Raw genomic sequence first — 15,352 nt, 5'->3', positions numbered from 1 at the left:
TCTGTGGGATCTCTCTATTTAAATCCATCCCTTTATCTCTCTCATCCCTCTCGCTCTCTGTCCATCCCCTCTTTTCTTCTCCTCCCCTCGGAGCTAAGTGCCGCAGGCGAGGAACGACGGCTCTAATAGCTGCCCAGGGAGCGGGGGGGGGGAGACCAGGGGCGCCATTTGAAGGAGTTATTATTGTCATTAGTTTGGGCGGCCTGGTTTCTGTTGGTCCGCGGAGAGAAGGGAGAGGAGAAGAAGAGAGAGGAGAGGAGAATGATAAATCGGAGTAGTGAGAGAGGAGAGGGAGAGAGGACAAGAGAGGGGAAGAGTAGAGGAAAGGAGAGGAGGGGAGGGGAGGGGAGGCGAGGAGTGAGGAAAGAAGAGGACGATGAAAGGATAGAGGAGAGGAGCAAGGGAGGGATGTTGTCTCATGGCAGGGAACTTGTTGACCTGGTCTTTGTATTCTGTCTCTCCCAACCACATACAGACTGTCCCAAATGGCACCATATTCCCTATAAAGTGCACTACGTTTGAACGGAGTCCTAAGGGGCCTGGTCGAAAGTAGTGCACTATATAGGGAATACGGTGCCATTTGGGACATAGCCATACAGGCCATCTCTACTCTCTAATGTGAAGTGGATATGAGAGAACTGATGAGAGATGGAGGGCGGGAGAGATGAGAGCAAAGAAGGAAGCGCAGAAGACAGAAAAAGGGAGGGGGGAGAGAGGGAAGGAAGGAAAAAGGCTTCACTGTTGAAGGAGCAGAAAACCGAAAGAGGAGAAGCAAGAGGTATGGAGAGTACTGTTGAATAGGAAAGAGAGAGGGTGGGGAGTGAGAGATGGAGGGAGGAAGGGAGGTAGAGAGAACAAGGGGAAATGACGATAATGAAATGAAATTGGCATAAAATAATTACAAGTAGCCATCTGATACTGTAGATTATAGATGAATGACACTGCTCAGTGATCAATAAATATAATTTCTTCATCGAGGAACTGAACTAAATGTAGGTGGGGACATGCTATTTACACCATAAACACGTGGTGCGTGAGAACAGAGCTGGTGAAAGGAGGAGGAGGAGGTGGAGCGAGGGAGAGATGCTGGGGGAATGGAGGGATGGAGGGAACGAGAGAGGGATGGAGGGAAGAAAGCGAGAGGCGGAGAGCGGAATTGGCGTCTAGTATTAGCGTTTTGTCAGTCAGCTAGACAATCAGTCAGTCCTGCATGCATGGTAGGGGGCTCACAGTAGAGGGTGAGGAAGGAGCGAGGGTGGTGAGGAGGGGGGAGGCACAGAGCAAGGGAAGTCATTATGTCCACAAAAACCCAGAGAGTGGGAGAGCCACGGAGCGAGGAAGGAAGACGAAAGAAGATAGGGAAGAGAGGGAGAGAAAACGAGGGGGGAAATGTGCCAAGGATAGTGATAACCCAATCCCACGACCGCGCCTCGCATTACCGCCCTAACCGCTACCACCGCCAACATTTGCACGGTCAACACGACTTTCCTCACAGGCGGTCCCAAACCCAACAAACACCTGCTGGGCTATGACCGTACATGCGGTCGGACCATGCGATTGGGACCAGGTTCCAACCAGGCAGCATCACTGTGTGGTCTCTAGCTTTAGAGACCCAGATTGTGCCCCAAATGGCACCCTATTCCCTGTATAGTGCACTACTTTTTTTTACCAAAGCCATATGACACCCTATTCCCTATATAGTGCACTACTTTTTTACCAAAGCCATATGGCACCCTATTCCCTATACAGTGCACTAAATAGAGTGGGGTGGCGTTTGGGATGGGGTCCAAACCACCCAACTGTTCTGACTCCTTTATGTGGGCACGCGCCAATGCAACATAAACAGTGTTGTTAGGCGTAAGGGAGGAAGTGTGCTGCCTTGATCCCCGCACTGTGGATGGCTGTAGCTTCTAGCCAGAGCCACGGCTTCTCAGTGGGTCTCCACAGGCGCGCAGGAGCGTTCCAAACCCTCTCGTATCCAACGCCGTCCACTAAGTCATGTCAATAGACAGAACACATATGCTCACATTGGCTGCCATTTTCTTCTCCTGTCGGGACGTTTCTGCCACTGTAACTACAGGAAGACGGTTAGTCACCTTGGTGTGGTACAGAAGAGTAATATGTACCGTATATAGAAGCGTAATATGTACTGTATATAGAAGCGTAATATGTACTGTATATAGAAGAGTAATATGTACTAGATATAGAAGCGTAATATGTACTGTATATAGAAGCGTAATATGTACTGTATATAGAAGCGTAATATGTACTGTATATAGAAGCGTAATATGTACTGTATATGGAAGAGTAATATGTACCGTATATAGAAGAGTCATATGTACTGTGTATAGAAGCGTAATATGTACTGTATATGGAAGCGTAATATGTACTGTATATGGAAGCGTAATATGTACCGTATATAGAAGCGTAATATGTACTGTATATAGAAGAGTAATATATGTACCGTATATAGAAGAGTAATATGTACTGTGTATAGAAGCGTAATATGTACTGTATATAGAAGAGTAATATGTACCGTATATAGAAGCGTAATATGTACTGTATATAGAAGAGTAATATGTACCGTATATAGAAGAGTAATATGTACTGTATATAGAAGAGTAATATGTACCGTATATAGAAGAGTAATATGTACTGTATATGGAAGCGTAATATGTACTGTATATAGAAGAGTAATATGTACCGTATATAGAAGCGTAATATGTACTGTATATAGAAGAGTAATATGTACCGTATATAGAAGAGTAATATGTACTGTGTCTAGAAGCGTAATATGTACTGTATATAGAAGGGTAATATGTGCCGTATATAGAAGCGTAATATGTACTGTATATAGAAGAGTAATATGTACCGTATATAGAAGAGTAATATGTACTGTGTATAGAAGCGTAATATGTACTGTATATGGAAGCGTAATATGTACTGTATATGGAAGAGTAATATGTACTGTATATAGAAGCGTAATATGTACTGTATATAGAAGCGTAATATGTACTGTATATAGAAGAGTAATATGTACCGTATATAGAAGAGTAATATGTACTGTGTATAGAAGCGTAATATGTACTGTATATGGAAGCGTAATATGTACTGTATATAGAAGAGTAATATGTACTGTATATAGAAGCGTAATATGTACCGTATATAGAAGCGTAATATGTACTGTACATAGAAGAGTAATATGTACCGTATATAGAAGAGTAATATGTACTGTGTATAGAAGCGTAATATGTACTGTATATGGAAGAGTAATATGTACTGTATATGGAAGAAGTCACACCCTAAATAAGGCAAGGCTAAATCAAATGAAATTGTATTTGTCACGTGCTCCGGATAGAACAGGTGTAGACCTTACCGTGAAATGCTTACTTACAAGCCCTTAACCAATAATGCAGTTCTAAGAAAATAGAGTTGAGAAAATATATACTAAATGAACTAAAGTTAAAAAACAAAAGTAATACAGTAAAACAACAATAAAGAGGCTATATACAGGGGGTACCGGTACCGGGTCAATGTGCGGAGGTACAAGTTAGTCGAGGTAATATGTATATTTAGGTGACTTGTGTGACTGGAGTCTGACAATTTTTGGGGCCTTCCTCTGACACAGCCTAGTATATAGGTCCTGGATGGCAGGAAGCTTGGCCCCAGTGATGTACTGGGCCATTCGCACTACACTCTGTAGCGCCTTACAGTCGGATGCCGAGCAGTTGCCATACCAGGCGGTGATGCAACCTGTCAGGATGCTCTCGATGGTGCAGCTGTAGATCTTTTTGAGGATCTGGAGACCCATGCCAAGTTTTTTCTCCTGAGGGGGAAAAGGCATTGCCGTGCCCTCTTCATGACTTTTTTGATGTGTTTGGACCATGATAGGTTGTTGGTGATTGAAACTCTCGACCCGCTCCACTACAGCCCCATCGATGTGAAGTCCGGGATCCAGTTGCAGAGGGAGGTGTTTAGCCCCAGGGTCCTTAGCTTAGTGATGAGCTTTGTGGGCACTATGGTGTTGAACGCTGAGCTGTAGGCAATAAACAGCATTCTCACATAGGTGTTCCTTTTGTCCAAGTGGGAAAGGGCAGTGTGGAGTGCGATTGAGATTGTGTCATCTGTGGATCTGTTGGGGCGGTATGCAAGTTGGAGTGGGTCTAGGGTTTCCGGGATGATGGTTTTGATGTGAGCCATGACCAGCCTTTCAAAGCATTTCATGGCCACCGACGTGAGTGCTACGGGGCGGTAGTCATTTAGGCAGGTTACCTTAGTGTTCTTGGGCACAGGGACTATGGTGGTCTGCTTGAAACATGTAGGTATTACAGACTCGGTCAGGGAGAGCTTGAAAATGTCAGTGAAGACACTTGCCAGTTGGTCCGCGCATGCTTTGAGTACACGTCCCTGTAATCCGTCCGGCTCCGCGGCCTTGTGAATGTTGACCTGTTTAAAGGTAAAGTTATATAAAATTGTATTTACGTCTTTTATAAGGTTATCAAAATAATATTTTCTTGTGTCATTCTACAGGTGGTGCTGGTAACGCCACCCATCCCAGGGTTCCTAGCGGTGGCGCCGGGGATTCGGGAGGCGCAGGGGGCGAGAACGGACCCCTTCCCCCCTCCAACGTGGCCGTCATCGCCGGCGCTGCAGGGGGCTCCGCCTTCCTCCTCCTGGTCACCGCGGTGATCTGCGTGGTGTGTTACCGGCGGCGACACGCCAAGCACTCGGAGTCCCACCACCCGCCCCTGTCACTCTCCTCCCTCACCAGCCCCAAGAGGCATGGCGGCGGGCACGGCGGCGGCCATGGGGGCGGTAACAACAACGGCTCGGAACCCAGTGACATCATCATCCCGCTGCGGGCTTCGGACTCGGCGTACTGCCCTCACTACGAGAAGGTGAGCGGGGACTACGGTCACCCCGTCTACATCGTCCAGGAGATGCCCCCCCAGAGTCCAGCAAACATCTACTACAAAGTATGAGGGCAGTTGCCATGACAACCTACAGTACTACCAACTACCATCTTACCCTGTCCTGTACAGTACAGTACCACCTACAGCCCACCTACAATATACCATGTCCTATATAGTACAGTACCACGTAAAACCTACCTACAGTAGTCCATCACTGACTCACCCTCCAAAACCACCAAGACCTTCAGTCCCTTATACAGTATCTGAAATTCCCTATCCAACCCCAGTCCCAGCCACAGGTGTGTGCATCTAGCTAACTGAAGAGGCCATCCGCACGCCCACCCCTCTTCACTCGACTGTGTCACTAAGCTAAGTATGGAGGGTTTAGTATATAGCCCCCACCGGCCCCTTAAAAGAGGACAGGACTGGCAAGAGACTCTGGGGCCCACTTCTTTTTTTTTGTCTCACCATGAATCGAACCCCCCCCCCCTCACCAGAGCTGAAGAGACGAGTCCCTTCCCTGTACACCATGAGGATAAGTGTGTGAGAACACGCACACCAAGCTAGTGTGAGAGAACACACACTAGTACCGCCACAACTTGGACTTCTGGGACTCTGACCCCTAGAAAATCCATCGACCAACCTTATCCTGAGATCTCTGTATTTCTCTAATGCTCCTGTCCTGTATCAGACCTACCTGCCTCCTGATTGGACCCTGAGGCTAACTGTGGCCCTTGATGTTATAACTCACAAATAGGATCCTAGTTTGTTTGTGTGTGTATGGTTTGTCATTGGACCAGGGGCCTCTGACTCTCTCACCCAATCAGAAAGCTGGGCTGGAGTCACGTGATCAATCGGTCAGACCAATCGAGTCTTAGTGACATTCAGAATCTTGTATATTTTAATAACGTGTGTGTTTGTGTATGTGTGCGTGCGTGCGTGCATGTGTGGGAGACTAGGATAATAATTCTGACACTGCTGTTGCACAGAAGTGTGTGTGCAGTTAGTGTGCTTTAGTACAGCGTGTGTGTGTGTGTGTGTGTTAATCTGTGTATACGCTACATGCGAGCGAATGTGTGTGTTCGCGTGTCTTTAGACTTGTCTTAAAAACCAAAACACAAAAAAGTGAGTGAATATAAAAAAAGGTGAGATTTTTTATCGCTAGCAACACTTACAGATTATATATGAATATCCAGTCATTAATTTCTAGACGTCTTGTTTTTTTTATTTTTTATAGTTCTTTATTTTGATTCCTCCACTTGTAAAACAACACTTCTGTTATACTTCTAGAACTTTTATCCTGTGCTTTATTGTTTGCGATTTAGAAACCTGAACCTATTTCCTTCCCCTTTGAGTTGTAAATTAATTTAATCTCTTTGTTTTTCTTTCCTTGGCGAACTGAGGTCGTTTCTCTCTCCCTCTCTCTCTCTCATCGCCTCCCTCCCCCCTCTGGGCCTCCCCCTATGTATATTTTTATACTTCTTGTACTATGCTGTAGTTTTGAAGTTTAGACCTCGTTTGTGGAAGTTGTTGAGGTAGAAACCATCGATGAAAGTTTTTTTCAAACGCTTTTGAACACAAGGAAAAAGCAATGGGGGGGAGGGGGGGTTCCAAATGAAATGAAATATAATGAAAAGAAAGAACGGGAACCGGAGTCGCTGTCTAGGGGGAAAAGAGAAAGAGCGACTGAATGTGGAACTTTTGTTTAAGAAAAAGAGAGAAAAGACTGAAGAAGGAATTGCACACTAAAGAAAAGAAAGAGCGCGAGAAGAGATGGAAGAAGTGGGGGGATGGGAGGTGAATTGAGCGATGAGAGAGAAGAATCCCTGGGAAGGATAGAGAGAGTGAAACAGTGACTGTGGCGGAAGAGAGGAGCCTTGCCTTTAATGCAGTGCTGAGAAGGAGTGATGGACCCTAGGAGGACGGAGGAGAGGAACAGACACACAGCTGAAATGGATTTCAGGGGGAAACCTCACTCTGGAATAAGGAGGAGAGATTTCATCTAAAACACACACAGTGACAGACAGATACACATTCAAGATAACAGACACAGACAATACTCTTCTCTGAAGGGAAATGGCACGTTTCAAATTCTCCCGATTTTTACAGCTTTATGTATCAGACGCTGATTATATCGACACAGACACACACACACACTCTGCAGACACACTGAGCCCTCTCACATTCTCTTTCGCTGTCAAACACGCACACACATACATGCCGTACATGTATACGCCAATTTCACACACACTCTCTCTGTCTGGCTATCTCTGCATCCCTCTCTCTGCCACACACACACACACACACACACACACACACACACACACACACACACACACACACACACACACACACACACACACACACACACACACACACACACACACACACACACACACTGATTGCTCCCATGTGGCTCCCTATTTCTGACACAGTCCTGGCTTTCTCCCCGTGATTAAGTCAACCTCTGTGTGTGACAGAAGGATTAAAAGTGGGTGTGTGCTCCCAGTTTTTGTGCGTGTGTGGACGTGTTTAACTATACTCGTGGGGGGCCAGAAGTCCCCACAAGAATAGTAAACAAGCAAACATTTGACCAACTGGGGGCATTTTGTTGGTCCCCGCAAGGTCAAATGCTATTTGTTAAGGTTAGAATTATTGTTAGGGTTAGGGTTAAGGTTAGGTTTTGGGGGTAGGGTTAGGGAAAATAGGGTTTTGAATGGGACTGAATTGTGTTTTCCCACAAGGTTAGTTGTACAAGACTGTGTTTGTATGGGTGTTTTTCTGAAACAAGTACCTGTCAGTCTCTTAGCCTGGTTAATTCGTTTTCACACCCTTTTACGAAAGCAAAGCTTTTTTCAAACGTGCCGTGTGTTAAGTTATGTTGTATCGGCTAGCTGCTACTTAGTATTGTTGAGTGTTAGACCGACGACGTGTTCAAAACAGGCACAGCAACCTGCAAATGTACACATACGCTAACAAAATAGCAGACAATAGGTGACGTGCCATACTTTGAAATATCCCTCATGCTCAACAGGTGTATGTTTGTTCCCAAAGCTTCACTCAATGTGTGTTTTATTCATATGCGCACCTGCTCAAAAAGCTTTATTTGAAATATCGCTTTCATCTTTTTTTTACTAGTACACATACTCTCTATTTCACATCATTTGTATGTTGTGTAATCTGTTCCTATTATGCTTTTTGAACTTAGAAAGTGTTACGGAGAAGTTGACTAATTAGGGTAAAAGTTTCACCCTAATTTCTGTACTGCAGCATCAGGATCTTGGTATTTATGTATGTGGGAATCTGTCTTGTCTCCTGTACAAATACACGACCACCAGGAATACTGTATACCTTCAAGAACACCCTCAAAGCCAAACTACAAACTCTCTCTGAATACTGAAATCCTCTGACACTCTAAATGACAGTATTTGACAAAGATGGCTGCTGCCATGAGTATAAACACTTGGGTAAACCTCCTGGACTTTGTGGAGTTGTGGAATCCGAATGCTGCTCATTCGCAAAATGGTTCCTTCTCTCTCCTCTCCCTCTTCATCCTCCTCTCCTCTTTCTTTCACCGGGGAGAATCTCCCTCCGGGACTCAAAGCTTGGGCTTTTTTGTTGTCATGTCGGTCGGTGTTTTACTAAAAGGTTGTCTCTCTCTCTTTCACTGTTTTCAATGTGTTGGATTTTTCTCATGGATGCTTCTCGTGGATCCTCATTTCAAAAAGAGAGGTTTCTTGTTTTGTGAAAACGCACCCCCCCCCCCCCCCCCCCACCCTCTGTTGGTGTGTGTGTGTGTGTGTGTGTGTGTTTCCTTGTGCCAATAGCCAGCAGGTCGAGGCGACAGAGAGCGGGCTGGCTCTTGTATGTGATGTGTTGAGACTTTTTGTATTGGGACACCACTGTGTGAGATGGGTTTGTGTTCACCTTCTCCTTTCCTCCTCCCCCCCATCCCTCCCGTCACTATGACCTCCTCCTCCTCTCTTTCTCTCCTCCAACACACCTCTAAAGGGAGGAAAAAACTAGTACATTCCTGCTTTGGAAAAATGTTGATTAAAAAAATTATGTTTAAGCACCACTCTCTGGTCTGGTCGTGGGTTCATTATTGAATGATGAAGTGTGAAGATCTTTGTGTGTGTGTGTGTGTGTGTGTGTGTGTGTGTGTGTGTGTGTGTGTGTGTGTGTGTGTGTGTGTGTGTGTGTGTGTGTGTGTGTGTGTGTGTGTGTGTGTGTGTGTGTGTGTGTGTGTGTGTGTGTGTGTGTGTGTGTGTGTGTGTGTGTGTGTGTGTGTTGTGCCTGGAAGGGGTCAAGTACTCCAGTGAGGCCCAGTCTCTCAGATGTAACCCTTTCAGGTTTCTCTCCTATGGGGGGTTGTCTTAGCAGGGTTCCATTCACTGTTTCTCTATATAAAGGTACCCATTCAGTCCACACACACACACACTGCTCCCCCAGTTGTGTTATCAACCAGTTATCTACCCCAGCTTCGTTAGTGTTGGGTGTTGCTTAGCAACGTATCGACATAGATACCGTCAGCCCCAACGGCTGTACCAACTCCCTTTCTCTCTCTCTCTCTCCCCCATTCTGTACCAACTCCCTTTCTCTCTCTCTCTCCCCCATTCTGTACCAACTTCCTTTCTCTCTCTCTCTCTCCCCCATTCTGTACCAACTCCCTTTCTCTCTCTCTCTCCCCCATTCTGTACCAACACCCTTTCTCTCTCTCTCTCTCTCCCCCATTCTGTAACAACTCCCTTTCTCTCTCTCTCTCTCCCCCATTCTGTACCAACTCCCTTTCTCTCTCTCTCCCCCCATTCTGTACCAACTCCCTTTCTCTCTCTCTCTCCCCCATTCTGTAACAACTCCCTTTCTCTCTCTCTCTCCCCCATTCTGTACCAACTCCCTTTCTCTCTCTCTCTCCCCCATTCTGTAACAACTCCCTTTCTCTCTCTCTCTCCCCCATTCTGTACCAACTCCCTTTCTCTCTCTCTCATTCTGTAACAACTCCCTTTCTCTCTCTCTTTCCCCCATTCTGTACCAACTCCCTTTCTCTCTCTCTCATTCTGTACCAACTCCCTTTCTCTCTCTCTCATTCTGTAACAACTCCCTTTCTCTCTCTCTCATTCTGTAACAACTCCCTTTCTCTCTCTCTCATTCTGTAACAACTCCCTTTCTCTCTCTCTTTCCCCCATTCTGTACCAACTCCCTTTCTCTCTCTCTCATTCTGTACCAACTCCCTTTCTCTCTCTCTCATTCTGTACCAACTCCCTCCGTCTGTCACCTCGTACCCTCTCTATATTGCCCTCTCCCCCTCTCATTTCTCCCTGTTCCTTCCGCTAGCCCCCTTACCTTTCTCTCCCTCTCTTTCTTTCTCTCTCTCTTTCTCTCTTTCTTTTTCTCCCTGTTCTTCCTTCCTTCTTTCTCACTCCCTTTGGTCCATTGCCACGGCAACTGTTGGCGTCTGGTAGCACCAGCAGATTGGAACCCAGACAGACTGACAGACACACACACACACACACACAGACAGAGGATCACCAGGGTGGCCTAGGGAGAGTTGACCAGGCAGCTGGGACACACTGTCTGATCTGTGGCCCGTGAGAGGAGATTACACACTGTCACACAAACAACCACACACACAACCACACACACATCACACACACTTTTGTAACAGACACAAAGCATGTGGAACATAACTAGGTAATGAGGGCTTATACTGATCATGCCATGAAAACCTGTTGGGTCATATGCACACAGTTAGCTTCTGCTAACTGCTAAAAGAGCTAATGTTATTGTATTCCTGGCAGCCTTTTAGTCAGTTAGCTTCCGCTAAGCGCTAAAATAGCAAATACTAATGTATCCTTGGCTTAAAACAGTTAGCTTCCGCTAACGGCTAAAACGGCTAATGTATTCCCGTTAGCCCTTCAATGAGTTAGCTTCCGTTATATATGAGGATTACATATGAGGATTGAAGGGCTGTTTAGTGCGACTCCTGTGGTCTTATCATTTCATGGTCATCATTTCTCTGGTAATCTGTTCAAACTCAATGCACCAAGAGGAATATAAACGCTTTATGAGGATGATCAGCGTGCAGCGTGAACACACACACACTCACAGACGCATCAACACGCACACTCACAGATGCACGTGTCAACAACACACATTATCATGCAAATACACACACAGACACATGCATCAACACACACACGCGCACACACACTGCTCTCCCAAGCGAGACGGCTGAGCTTCCTCCATTCCCACTGAGGAAGGAAAGCCTCACACGATAACGATCACTGTTACTTTCTCTGTGTGTGTGTGTGTGTGTGTGTGTGTGTGTGTGTGTGTGTGTGTGTGTGTGTGTGTGTGTGTGTGTGTGTGTTGTCTTGTCACTGTTACTTTATAATACCAGCCAAAAAAATCACTTTAAGTGAAATCAATAGACGGATAATCCCCCAAATTAGATTTTGAAAAGCTGACACACACACACACACACACACACACACACACACACACACACACACACACACACACACAAATCTTTGGCGGCAAGTTAAAACCCAAGGATTGGCACACTTGACTTTCCGCTTAAACAATCACGCTAAGATGACGTTGCCATGGGGATAGGCGAAGGTCAACGATGGAGGTAGACATTCCCTCGCTTCTCCGTAAATCGCATAAAGGTACTCGAGAATCTGCATATCAAAGGACCGGAGTGGGGATCGTATGATTATGGCGGCTGAGTGATTAATACAGCGCCTTCAGGAAGTATTCATACCCCTTGACTTATTCCACAGAATTTTTTGTGTTACAGCCTGAAATCAAAATGGATTTTATTTTTTAAATCTCAACCATTTACACACAAACCCCCATACATGTTTGTTTTTTAAAATTGTTTTTAAAATTAAATACAGAAATATCTCATTTACTTAAGTATTCACCCCCCTGAGTCAAAACTTGTTAGAATCACCTTTGGCAGTGATTACAGCTGTGAGTCTTTCTGGGTAAGTCTCTAAGAGCTTTGCACACATGGATTGTATAATATTTGCACAACCACAATATTTGTTGGTTGTTGGTCATTGCTAGACAGCCATTTTCAAGACTTGCCATAGATTTTAAAGCCAATTTAAGGCACAACTGTAACTAGGTTACTCAGGAACATTCAATGTCATCATGGTAAGCAACTCCAGTTTATATCTGGCCGTGTGTTTTAGGTTGTTGTTCAGCTGAAAGGTGATTTTGTCTCCCAGTGTTTGTTGGAAACCAGACTGAACCAAATTTTCCTCTGGTCTTCCTGTCTGGGTTGGTGCCCCCCCTCGTGTTCGTGCCGTGGTGGAGATCTTCGTAGGCTATATTCGGCCTTGTCTCAGGATGGTAAGTTGGTGGTTAAAGATATCCCTCTAGTGGTGTGGGGGCTGTGCTTTGGCAAAGTGGGTGGGGTTATATCCTGCCTGTTTGGCCCTCTCCGGGGGTATCATCGGATGGGGCCACAGTGTCTCCTGACCCCTCCTGTCTCAGCCTCCAGTATTTATGCTGCAGTAGTTTATGTGTCGGGGGGCTAGGGTCAGTCTGTTATATCTGGAGTATTTCTCCTGTCTTATCCGGTGTCCTGTGTGAATTTAAGTATGCTCTCTCTAATTCTCTCTTTCTTTCTTTCTTTCTCTCTCTCGGAGGACCTGAGCCCTAGGACCATGCCTCAGGACTACCTGGCATGATGACTCCTTGCTGTCCCCAGTCCACCTGGCCGTTCTGCTGCTCCAGTTTCAACTGTTCTGTCTGCAGCTATGGAACCCTGATCTGTTCACTGGACCTGCTACCTGTCCCAGACCTGCTGTTTTCAACTCTCTAGAGACTACAGGAGCGGTAGAGATACTCTCAATGATCGGCTATGAAAAGCCAACTGACATTTACTCCTGAGGTGCTGACTTGTTGCACCCTCGACAACTACTGTGATTATTATTATTTGACCATGATGGTCATTTATGAACATTTGAACATCTTGGCCATGTTCTGTTATTATCTCCACCTGGCACAGCCAGAAGAGGACTGGCCACCCCTCATAGCCTGGTTCCTCTCTAGGTTTCTTCCTAGGTTTTGGCCTTTCTAGGGAGTTTTTCCTAGCCACCGTGCTTATACACCTGCATTGCTTGCTGTTTGGGGTTTTAGGCTGGGTTTCTGTACGGCACTTTGATATATCAGCTGATGTAAGAAGGGCTATATAAATAAATTTGATTTGATTTGATTTAGCATGTGCTTAGCTTTATTCCATTTATTTTTATACCAAAAAATTCCCTTGTCCTTGCCTTTAACAAACATACCCATAACATGATGCAACCTCCACCATGCTTGAAAATATGAAGAGTGATACTCAGTGTTGTGTTGTGTTAGATTTACCCCAATGCTGCAAAAAATTAGACAAAGCAACTAACTTTTTGTCATGAATACAATAGTGTTCTTTTTGGGGCAAATACAATACAACATGGGTATCCTTGTAATAGTTTTTCAGGATAAAAAAGAAACGGAATAGAGCTAAGCGCAGGCAAAATCCTAGAGGAAAACCTGGTCCAGTCTGCTTTCCACGGAGATTAATTAACCTCTCAGCAGGAAAATAAGCTAAAACCCAAGGCCAAGTCTATACTGGAGTTGCTTACCAAGAAGAAAAAATATATTTAATATATTTTGAATTCAGGCTGTAAGGCAACAAAATGTCGAATAAGTCAAGGGGTAGGAATACTTTCTGAAGGTGCTGTATGTGTTAAAGTGAGGCCTGCACCCGACCCTAACCCGCTAATATAGATTTTAGGATCCCCGTTAGCTGACGCCAATGGCAACAGCTAGTCCTACTGGGGTCCGACACATAACGAAATGTATTACTACAGACAAAAGACGACAATTTACATACATTTAAAACATTAACATGTAGTGTGCATGTGTGTGTGTGCATCTATCAGTCAGTACATACACACAACAAGTAGGTCACATGGGGGAGAGGTGTAGTGCCATGAGGTGTTGCTGTATTCGTTATTTTAAATCAGGTTTGCTGTTCACTTGCGCTGTATAAGATGGAAGGGAGTTCCATGCACTAATGGCTCTGTATAATACTGTACGTTTCCTTGAATTTGTTCTGGACCTGGGGACTGTGAAGAGACCCATGGTGGGGTAAGTGTATGTGTCAGTGCTGTGTGTAAGTTGACTATGCAAACATTTTGCAATTTCCAACACAATGTTTCTAATAAGAAGTGATGCAGACAGTCTTTCCTCAACTCTTAGCCAAGAGAGACTGGCACGCATAGTATTAATATTAGCCCTCTGATTACAATGAAGGGCAAGATGTGCCGCTCTGTTCTGGGCCAGCGGAAGCTTAACCAGGTCTTTCTTTGCAACACTTGATCCGTGCTGTATCACATCCGGCCGTGATTGGGAGTCCCATAGGGCGGCGGACAATTGGCCCAGCGTCGTCCGGGTTTAGCCGGGGTAGGCCTTCATTGTAAATAAGAATTTCATCTAAACTGACTTGCCAAGTTAAATAAAGGTTACATTTAAAAATGACTGGACAATAGTCAGGATAAGATAACTAGAGCCTGTAGGACTTGCCTTGTGGACTGTGGTGTCAAAGAAACTGAGCATCTCTATTACAGACAGACAGACAGCATCTCTATTCTCCCCATCTTCACAACCAGTGAATCTACAGTTGAAGTCGGAAGTTTACATACACTTAGGTTGGAGTCATGAAAACTGGTTTTTCAACCACTCCACAAATTTCTTGTCAACAAACTATAGTTTTGTCAAGTCGGTTAGGACATCTACTTTGTGCATGACACAAGTAATTTTTACGTAAGTATAAACACCATGGGACCACGCAGCCGTCATACCGCTTAGGAAGGAGACGCATTCTGTCCCCTAGAGATTAACGTACTTTGGTGCGAAAAGTGCAAATCAATCCCAGAACAACAGCAAAGGACCTTGTGAAGATGCTGGAGGAAACCGGTAGAAAAGTATCTATATCCACAGTAAAACGAGTCCTATATCGACATAACCTGAAAGGCCGCTCAGCAAGGAAGAAGCCACTGCTCCAAAACTGCCATAAAAAAGCCAGACTACAACTGCACATGGGGACAAAGATCGTACTTTTTGGAGAAATGTCCTCTGGTCTGATGAAACAAAAATAGAACTGTTTGGCCATAATGACCATCATTATGTTTGGAAGAAAAAGGGGAGGCTTGCAAGCCAAAGAACACCATCCCAACCGTGAAGCACGGGGGTGGCAGCATCATGTTGTGGGGGTGCTTTGCTGCAGGAGGGACTGGTGCCCTTCAATAAATAGATGGCATCATGAGGTAGGAACATTATGTGGATATATTGAAGCCACATCTCAAGACATCAGTCAGGAAGTTAAAGCTTGGATCTTCCAAATGGACAACGACCCCAAGCATACTTCCAAAGTTGTGGCA

The 15,352-nt window shown here is 45.1% G+C and overlaps 1 protein-coding gene across 1 annotated transcript in view; it reads left to right on the top strand.

Moving 5' to 3' along the window:
* LOC139534452 (ephrin-B3-like) overlaps positions 1-8,991 on the top strand; it is a 105,086-nt gene extending 96,095 nt beyond the window's left edge. Inside the window, exon 5 of the mRNA XM_071333615.1 lies at positions 4,531-8,991. Within this exon, the coding sequence (XP_071189716.1) occupies positions 4,531-4,982 (452 nt within the window). The 3' untranslated portion in view covers positions 4,983-8,991. The remainder of the gene's footprint in view (positions 1-4,530) is intronic.
* Positions 8,992-15,352: the final 6,361 nt, after the last annotated feature.

The sequence above is a fragment of the Salvelinus alpinus genome, chromosome 11 (assembly GCF_045679555.1).
Source record: "Salvelinus alpinus chromosome 11, SLU_Salpinus.1, whole genome shotgun sequence".
Taxonomy (NCBI): Eukaryota; Metazoa; Chordata; class Actinopteri; order Salmoniformes; family Salmonidae; genus Salvelinus; species Salvelinus alpinus.
This window is presented reverse-complemented; position numbering and strand designations above follow the sequence as displayed.